The sequence below is a fragment of the Salvelinus alpinus genome, chromosome 11, assembly GCF_045679555.1.
Source record: "Salvelinus alpinus chromosome 11, SLU_Salpinus.1, whole genome shotgun sequence".
Lineage (NCBI taxonomy): Eukaryota > Metazoa > Chordata > Actinopteri > Salmoniformes > Salmonidae > Salvelinus > Salvelinus alpinus.
The window spans coordinates 21534624-21543943 of NC_092096.1; the positions used below are offsets into that span (position 1 = coordinate 21534624).

The 9320-nt window shown below is 41.7% G+C and overlaps 1 protein-coding gene across 1 annotated transcript; it reads right to left on the bottom strand.

Annotated features, from left to right (window-relative positions):
* Nucleotides 1–3142: 3142 nt before the first annotated feature.
* Nucleotides 3143–5304, bottom strand: LOC139533738 (fish-egg lectin-like). Its single transcript, XM_071332055.1, has 5 exons — nt 5167–5304; nt 4818–5051; nt 4420–4637; nt 4170–4288; nt 3143–3615 (listed from the first exon to the last, which is right to left on the bottom strand). The coding sequence occupies exons 1-5, from the start codon at nt 5219–5221 to the stop codon at nt 3474–3476; spliced, it is 768 nt and encodes a 255-aa protein (XP_071188156.1). The 5' UTR covers nt 5222–5304; the 3' UTR covers nt 3143–3473.
* Nucleotides 5305–9320: the final 4016 nt, after the last annotated feature.

Sequence of the window (9320 nt, forward strand, 5' to 3'; positions counted from 1 at the left end):
GCAGGAGATAAAATGTATGACACAACAGCCTGTTTATGAATCACATTGCTAATCTACTGGGAAATCCTTTTCAATCCTTATCATATGAAGATACATTATAAATAAAACATCTCTGTGCTCATGGGCCATTGGACATAAACATTACACAAGAAGTCGGAAATCACAAATTCAACAATGAGTGGATTGGAAGGAATCATTAGCTAACTGCAAGTGCCGCAAAGCAATCACTATTTTGCTTCCCCTGCCTGCTATTCAGTGGAGAGGGTGTGAAGTCACAGTCTGGGTTTAAGGCTTGAAAACATTTGTCTGAAAAGGTCTCATTATCAAGCTTAAATGGATAAACATTCACACGCAACACTGTGGGCCAGAAAAGGTTGAAATCATTGGCCATGCATCAATCCAGCATGAATTCATCCAGAGAATGCCTGACTTTGATGACAAAGTTTGCCCACAAGAGGGACTGCCATGCCACCTTCCTTATGTAAACTGACGGGTGGTGCACCTGTAGCCAATAGCCATTTTTAGAGACCTGTCATCATTGAATATTGTAAGAGCTTTTATTGTCTGCTTCTATGCCCCCGTTATTTATCCTACGGTTCTGACTTGGTGTATAGGGAGAATACAGTAAGAACGGCCCATTCTGTTTCTGTCCATTTCAAAAGGGCTGAAACCAATAGGCATATCAACTACGTCCATTTAAACTCGCTCATTAATGTCTTAATCAAAATGATGGCTTCCCTCTTATCCACAAATGTTTTCCTTATACTGTATTTTGTACATATCAATTGTTATATTGCTTATATATGTCTATCTCATTAGTATCTTGTTCATAATTTTAGGTAATGTTGGAATGATGCATTTAATTGTTTTGCTTACTTTGTGTATTATAATTAGCTCAGGTGTTTTTCTCCATTCCAGTTGATTTTGCAAGGGTTGTTTTGTTTGCTCAATGCGCTGTCTGTGAGTCGGTATATTGCCTATAAAAGTGAATCCTCGTGATTGTATTTTCCTTCCTTTTTATACCACAAATGCCTAATAAAATACTTCACTCTCTCTCTCTCTCTCTCTCTCTCTCTCTCTCTCTCTCTCTCTGTGTCTCTCTCTGTGTCTCTCTCTCTCTCTCTCTCTCTCTCTTTCTCTCTGTGTCTCTCTCTCTCTCTCTCGCTCTCTCTCTCTCTCTGTGTGTCTCTCTCTCTCTCTCTCTCTCTCTCTCTCTCTCTCTCTCTCTCTCTCTCTCTCTCTCTCTCTCTCTCTCTCTCTCTCTCTCTCTCTCTCTCTCTCTCTCTCTCTCTGTGTGTCTCTCTCTCTCTCTGTGTCTCTCTCTCTCTCTCTCTGTGTGTCTCTCTCTCTCTGTGTGTGTCTCTCTCTCTCTCTCTGTGTGTCTCTATCTCTCTCTGTGTGTCTCTCTCTCTCTGTGTGTGTGTGTCTTTCTCTCTCTCTCTCTCTCTCTCTCTCTCTCTCTCTCTCTCTCTCTCTCTCTCTCTCTCTCTCTGTGTGTGTGTGTCTGTGGTGATTTAATGAAGAGTAAAGATAAGGCCTCAACACATTGCTGAATTTATCTGAACTAACATCTGAATTTCTGTCGGTGTCCATTTTGAAAGTACTGAAGGAATAGGCCTACCTCGTCGCAGCTCGTTTGCTAATGATCAGAACAAACATGATGAATTTACTGAACATAAATGTAATAATGTTTGTGTATGGTTCAAAGGTCTAAACTCATGTCTGCATTCACTATTATTGAAGCAGAATGTGATTCTTATCGAGTTACACCAATCCACAAGGAATCCGTAGAAAACATATTTATTTAAGCAAGTCAGCCATATCAGCTATGTTTTTATAAAATGCAGTAACTTAGGCCGAATGAACTGTATTGCTGCCAGACGATGCTCAGCCTGGTCTCATAAACGTAAGTCTGGGACAATCAAATTAGTATGATATGTTAGGTTTGGTATGACACATGATTACTTAAGTCTGGGTGGATGGGTGGGCGTATAACGCGTTTGAATCTCATCACGGCTAGCTTTAGCAATTTAGCTGATTAGCAACTTCAACTACATACTATTTATTAGGTACTTCACAACTACTTAACATGTTAGCTAACCCTTCCCCTAACCTTAAACCTTTTAGCTAACCCTTCCCCTAACCTTAACCCTTTAACCTAACTCCTAAACTTAATCCCTAACCTAGGCTAGCTAACATTAGCCAGCTAGCTAACGTTAGCCACCTAACCAGAATATACATATTGTACGCTTTGCAAGTTCGTAACATATAATACAAATTATAATTCGTAACATATCGTATGAAAATGGTAATGGACATCCACAAATGAATACATCCCATTCGAAATGTAACATATCATACTAAATAGTGCTCTCGGATTTACGTACAGAATAATACTAAATACTCTGAGACCAGGTTGCCAGGCTCCGCTGATAGTCAGGTGTATTGGTGGTAAGGATTCACTCCATGGTGCTGAAAGGAAAGCTCTGCATTCTGGATAGCTTTATGTAGGCCCTAACAGTTTGTGGGCACTGTCTGTCACCCTTATACTGCAATTAATGGATTGTTTAATGCAGTGGTGTAAAGTACTTAAGTAAAAATACTTTAAAGTACAACTTAAGTCATTTTTTTGGTATCTGTACTTTACTATTTATATTTTTGCCAACTTGTACTTTTACTTCACTACATTCCTAAAAAAAACAAGAGTGTTAGAGTATGCCCCTAGCGATCTGTCAATTTTTTTTATTGTGTCGTCTGGTTTACTTAAAATAAGGAATTTTTAGATTTACTTTTACTTTTGATACTTATGTACATTTTTAGCAATTCCATTTACTTTTAATACTTAAGTATATTTCAAACAAAATACTTTTAGACTTTTAATCAAGTAGTATTTTACTTGGTGACTTTCACCTTTACTTGAGTCATTTTCTAATAAGGTATCTTTACTTTTACTCAAGTATGACAATTGATTACTTTTTCCACCACTGGTTTAATGTTGTGTTGTGTAGTGGCTTTGCTGGAATGCATCTAAAACAATTGGTTGAGTGTGCCCCACTAAGATGTACATGCTAAAACCGCCACTGGCAGAGCAAACTAACATCCCCCTGGTCAATATGAAAACAAAGAAACACCGAAATTACAATAGCTTCAAACTGAATGCTTTATTTTAGCGGGAAATGATTATATAATGAGATAATAAGCATTGAAAAGGATTCCATCCATCTCTATGAATAACCTCTGAAGCACAGCAAAACCCATGTGGCTGGTGAGCAAGATCATTAAGATCAGTGATTACTATTGACAGAGATAAAGTACTGAACAGTATAGTTAGAGTAGTAGGTTTTAGAATGAAGGATTCTTATGAACTAATGTTGGGCATTCTCAAGCAGAAGACTGTTCCAGAAAGAGACATCAATGAGTTAGCAAGTGAACTTTAGACAGATCCCGAACAGCCTTCAGATGCAGAGGAGAGGCTAAGGTGTGCACACCATGGTGACGCCAGACTTGGAGACGACCCAAAGACGGCCCAGGTCGTAGGTCACGTGGCCCATGCGCATGGACATTGGGATATTGCTCCATCCGGTGCCCTCTGGTTTACTGGCTGTGATGCCGTCTCTGTGTTGAAGAAAGGGTTGGGGTTCATGTTTTAAAGCTTATCCATCTTTTTAAGTACATCCATTTTTGGACTTTAATAATTGATTATAGCCATTGATTTTTGAAGAATATAACTTCTGCCTCTTGAGCTTTTTTCAACCACATCAGAAGCTAAAATGTAAGTTTTTACTCAATTGTTTTTTTTTTTTTACAAATAATTGATGTGTCTTTGCATCCGTAGCTCCATGTATGGATTTGAGAGTGGTTACATGTCTCTAACTACATTCCTCAGCTGTTTACCACAACAAGTGGTGGGGTGTCTGGGAAGTTGTTGTTTTTATCACAAACTGTAGCTTTACAGGACATCCCACTTTTACATATTTTACCTTACAATGTCTACACATTTCTTTATAAGTCCTATAAGTTTAGATCTGATTATATTTGACTGATTTTATTTATGTATCTACAGTATTTTAGTTGTTGTGTAAAGAGCTTCACAAAGCATGTACAGTAAGGATAATAATTATAGTTAAAGGTATACCATTATTATACACATAGTTCAGCAGCAACCTTACCTGGTAAAAACATCACCCGCAGAGTTGACCCCAAAGACACTACCATCAGTTGCCACCTCAATCATGGAAAGCTTGCCTTCAATGTGACTCCACCCGTTGTTTTGGCAGTCTTGATTCAGCTGGAAAAACAGATTCAATCAGGGTTTTAGGACCATTTCAACAGTTATAATATGAAACAGTTTTAGAATAACTGACACTCTCCATCCTCTACTACTCTAATCCAGCTCTCACACTCTTTCCCAGATCTTACACTCATTAAGAAGATATCATCATTCTTGTTGACTGCCCAGCACCCAAAGGGTCCACAACTGTAGTACTTCACAGCTCCTGGCAATCCTGTCCATGGAAGGGGTGAGCCTGGACCCTTGTAGCCAACTGTGGCACTACGTGTCAGACAGAATGGAGTATCGTCCATGTTAGCCCCCACAATAAACTGTTCACCTCCAGCATCCAACTGCTTCAGAAGGCCTGAAGACCACAAAGACAGACAGACGGACAGACAAGCAAACAAGGAGCACATATCTGTGAGAACTGCCAAATGACTTACAATTGTAAATCATTCATAATTTTTTCAACAACCTGATGATATCAGGAAAGCTAAGAAACAGGTGTCCTCTGGATAAATATTGAGTAATGCTCTCCACTTACCTGCAGCTTGCACCCAGTTACCGGCCACATACTTGTAGATTGAGTCTGCCTTGTTGACACCCCAGATCCCTGCTGGTCCTACAGTGATATGCTTCAGGGAACCAGGCAGGGGGATCCATTTATCACCTACCAGGTAGTAGGGGATTTGACTTGTGTCCGTAGCAACCACTTGCCCCAGTCCTGCATCGATCTGCATCAGATTCTTGATGTTTACTACCTCCTGACAGTCCCAGGCTATGGAGACAAACACATATGAGTAGAGTACACCAAGAAAAAGGAGGATGACATTATGTAGCAAACTTCATCAACTCCAAGTTCATCAAGCATGTTTCAGATGATGGTAACTTACCATGACTGACGGCCAGGAGACAGAGGACCAATAGGACGGCTGCAGTGACTCTCATGATGTCTCTGTAGATCTACAGTATAAGTTTGGTTGTACACCAGACTTCAATTGTCCCGGTGGAAGACTTTGCGCTTTTATAGCCCTGCACATACCTTTCACCAATGATGGCTTCCTGTTCCACCTGTTTAACGAAGACTTGATGGTGTCCGGTGTCCGGGAGAGAGGAGAGCTGTGTTAAAGTCACCTGATGACAAAGATCATTCCTTTGTTATTCTCATGTTTTCTGTGTTTACATTGAAATATGCATTTGCCATGTTTACATTTTGAAATACAGTGCCTATAGAAAGTCCACACCCACCTTGGATTTCTTCAAAGGTTAGTCTCATAAGAGCTTTGCACACCTATATTGTGTAATATTTGCCCATTTCTCTTTTAAAATCTTCTTCAAGCTACACTATATATACAAAGTATGTGGACACAACTACACATTTAGGGATTCAGCTATTTCAGCAACACCCGTTGCTGACAGGTGTCTAAAATCGAGCAAACAGCCATGCAATCTACATAAACAAACATTGGTATTAGAATGGCCTTACTGAAGAGCTCAATGACTTTCAACTTGGCACAGTCATACGATGCCACCTTTCCAACAAGTCAGTTGTCAAATTTCTGCCCTGCTAGAGCTGCCCCGGTCAACTATAAGTGCTGTTATTGTGAAGTGGAAACATCTAGGAGCATCAACGGCTCAGCCGCGATGTGGTAGGCCAAACAAGCTCACAGAACTGGACTGCCAACTGCTGAAGTGTGTAGCGTGTAAAAATAGTCTGTCCTCGGTTGCAACACTCACTACCGAGTTCCAAACTACCTATGAAAGCAATGTCATCACAAGAACTGTTCGTTGGGATCTTCATGAAATGGGTTCCATAGCCGACCAGCCGTACACAAGCCTAAGATCACTATGCGTAATGCCAAGCGTCGGCTGGAGTGGTGTAAATCTCGCCAACATTGGACTCTGGAGCAGAGGAAACGTGTTCTCTTGAGTGATAAATCCCGCTTTACCATCTCAAATAAAATCAAATAAAATAGTGTTTGTCACATGCGCCGAATACAACAGGTGTGAAATGCTGTTAGGAGTGTGTATAGAAGGCGAAGTCAGGTGCAGGAGAGCAGAGTGTAGTGAACAGGCACACTTTTTATTCTGGTCAAAATGACAGCACAAAGTAACATAAAATGTGCCCAAACACGGAACATAGACAAAAAGTAATGCGCGTAACAATATCCACAATATCAAAATACACGTAACACAAACAATCCTACACAAAGACATGATGGGGAACAGAGGAATAAATACATATGAATTGATTGGGGAATGAAAACCAGGTGTGCAGGGAACAAGACTGTGGAGTCCCATTGACGGCAAGCTTTTTATGATTGAGGTGGAAACTGATGGTAGTGGGGTCAACTTTTTGGGTGATGTTTATACTAGGTAAGGTTGTTAGGTTCTGAACAAACAGAGTAAAAACTCACAAAGCTCAAACTAAGTTCATTCACCCACTGGGTTAAACAACTGCAAAATACAAAAACATGATTGCACAAACACATATATTTTTGTCCTCCCACTAGCCGGAATCAACTCCTTGCACATCTAGACAGCCAATACATCTCTGTTGCTAGTCAAGAACTTGTTTGGTTCCTCTCACTGGTTTAGTCATGGCCCCGCCTGACGCTAAAACCTTTTGTCTGTTCCTTCTCACTCCATCTGACCTGTGACCTGGGCCGAATTCCTCTCTCCTCCTTAATCCACGCCTGTCCTCCCTTATCTGTGACTGAAACCAGACATTTGCCCTGTGCTTCCCCCATTAGGATCCATGAGATTCAACAATAACATGTTTGACAGAATGTAAACTTTCTTCATTCCCATGTCTCAGTCAACAACTTTCCATACACCTACAGTACCAGTCAAAAGTTAGGACAACTACTCATTCAAGGGTTTTACTATTTTCTACATTGTAGAATAATAGTAAAGACATCAACTGATAAATAACACATATGGAATCGTGTAGTTACCAAAAAAGTGTTACACAAATCTAAATATGTTTTAGATTTTAGATTCTTCAAAGTAGTATCACATAGTGATCCAAGATGGCGTAGCAGTGCAGACGTGTTTGTCGTTGTCCCGTGTAAATTGTATTTTTTCGTCTTTTGTATATATTTCAATCTCTTTTTCCATTTTTAAATTAAATACACCTTCCGGCAACCCGCCTCACCCAATGTAATACAGATCCGCTATTTTTTTTAGACCTTAAAGCTAGAACCTCCATCAGAAGCTAGCCATCAGATACTAGCCAGCTAATGAGCTACTAGCTATTTAGTCATTGTTAGCCACTGCTAGTGGCCTTTACCTCTAGCTCAGACACCAGCCGCTTTTACCCTGGATAATACCCGCCAGTCTGCTCAGTGCGATATCAACCCTGAGAATATTGGACTGCTTTTCTCCACCATTACTGGACCATTACTCCAGATCACCACAGCTAGCTAGCTGCTACCGAGTGGCCCAGCCTCGAGGCCCATCTCCCGGCCTGCTCAGTGGACCCTATGATCACTCGGCTACACAGCTGATGCCCCCTGGACTCTTCACTAGCACGACTAGAAGCCACTACATTGCCGGATTCCTGCCGTAAGCTCTGGACCTTTGCATCGGATCATCGCAACTAGCTAGCTGCTACCGAGTGGCTAACGCCCTTGTCCCGAAGCTAGCACCAGTTAGCCCCGAGCCAGGCGCATTTCCCGGCTAGCAAACAAAATTACTCCAGCTACAATTCCTCTTTTGCCAATTGGCCTGGACCCTTTGTCGACACGGAGCCCTGCCGATCCATCACGTCTGGTCTGCCGACGTAATTCAGTCCTATGTTCCCTCAACCTGCCTTTATCGGACATCGGTGAAGACGCTTCTGCTAGCCCCGGCCAGCTAACCTTTATGAGCGCCGTGTCTCCCGCTTGCTAGCGTAGTAACGACTTCCCGTTTTCATTTATTGCTGTTCACTGGACCCTATGATATCTGGCTCCATAGCTGATGCCTGCTGGACTGTTCATTAATCACGGTACTCCATTTTGTTTATTTTGTTTATCTGTCGGCCCCAGACTTTGAACTCAGGTCCTGTGTGTAGTTAACTGACCCTCTCTGCCCATTCATCGCCATTTTACCTGTTGTTGTTGTCTTGGCTGATTAGCTGTTGCTGTCTTACCCGTTGTTGTCTTAGCTAGCTCTCCCAATCAACACCTGTGATTGCTTTATGCCTCGCTTTGTCTCTTTCTAATGTCAATATGCCTTGTATACTGTTGTTTAGGGTAGTTATCATTGGGTTTTTTTACTATGGAGCTCTTAGCCCCACACAATATGCCTCAGATAACGCTTTTGCCCGACCTCCCACAAATGGGGTGACCTCAACTAGCATAACTAGCACCTCCAGAGATGCAACCTCTCTTATTGTCACTCAATGCCTAGGTTTTACTCCACTCTACCCTTACCCTACCAAGCTCCTGTCTGTACATTATGCCCTGAATCTTTTCTACCACGCCCAGAAATCTGCTCCTTTTATTCTCTGTCCCCAATGCACTAGACGACCAGATTTGATAGCCTTTAGCTGTAAATCAAATCAAATCAAAATCAAATCAAATGTATTTATATAGCTCTTCTTACATCAGCTGATATCTCAAAGTGCTGTACAGAAACCCAGCCTAAAACCCCAAACAGCAAGCAATATGCAGGTGTAGAAGCACGGTGGCTAGGAAAAACTCCCTAGAAAGGCCAAAAACTAGGAAGAAACCTAGAGAGGAACCAGGCTATGAGGGGTGGAGAGTCCTCTTCTGGCTGTGCCGGGTGGAGATTATAACAGAACATGGCCAAGATGTTCATAAATGACCAGCATGGTCAAATAATAATAATCACAGTAGTTGTCGAGGGTGCAGCAGGTCAGCACCTCAGGAGTAAATGTCAGTTGGCTTTTCATAGACGATCATTCAGGGTATCTCTACCGCTCCTGCTGTCTCTAGAGAGTTGAAAACAGCAGGTCTGGGACTGGTAGCACATCCGGTGAACAGGTCAGGGTTCCATAGCCGCAGGCAGAACAGTTGAAACTGGAGCAGCAGCACGGCCA

Excerpts from the sequence above, each read along its gene's own strand:
- LOC139533738 (XM_071332055.1), bottom strand. The coding sequence starts at position 5,221 with ATGAGAGTCACTGCAGCCGTCCTATTGGTCCTCTGTCTCCTGGCCGTC. Across the intron at positions 4,289-4,419 it reads ATGATATCTTCTTAATGAGT|CTGAATCAAGACTGCCAAAA; the intron begins GTAAGATCTGGG and ends CTGTTTTTCCAG. Across the intron at positions 3,616-4,169 it reads GCGGGTGATGTTTTTACCAG|AGACGGCATCACAGCCAGTA; the intron begins GTAAGGTTGCTG and ends TCTTCAACACAG.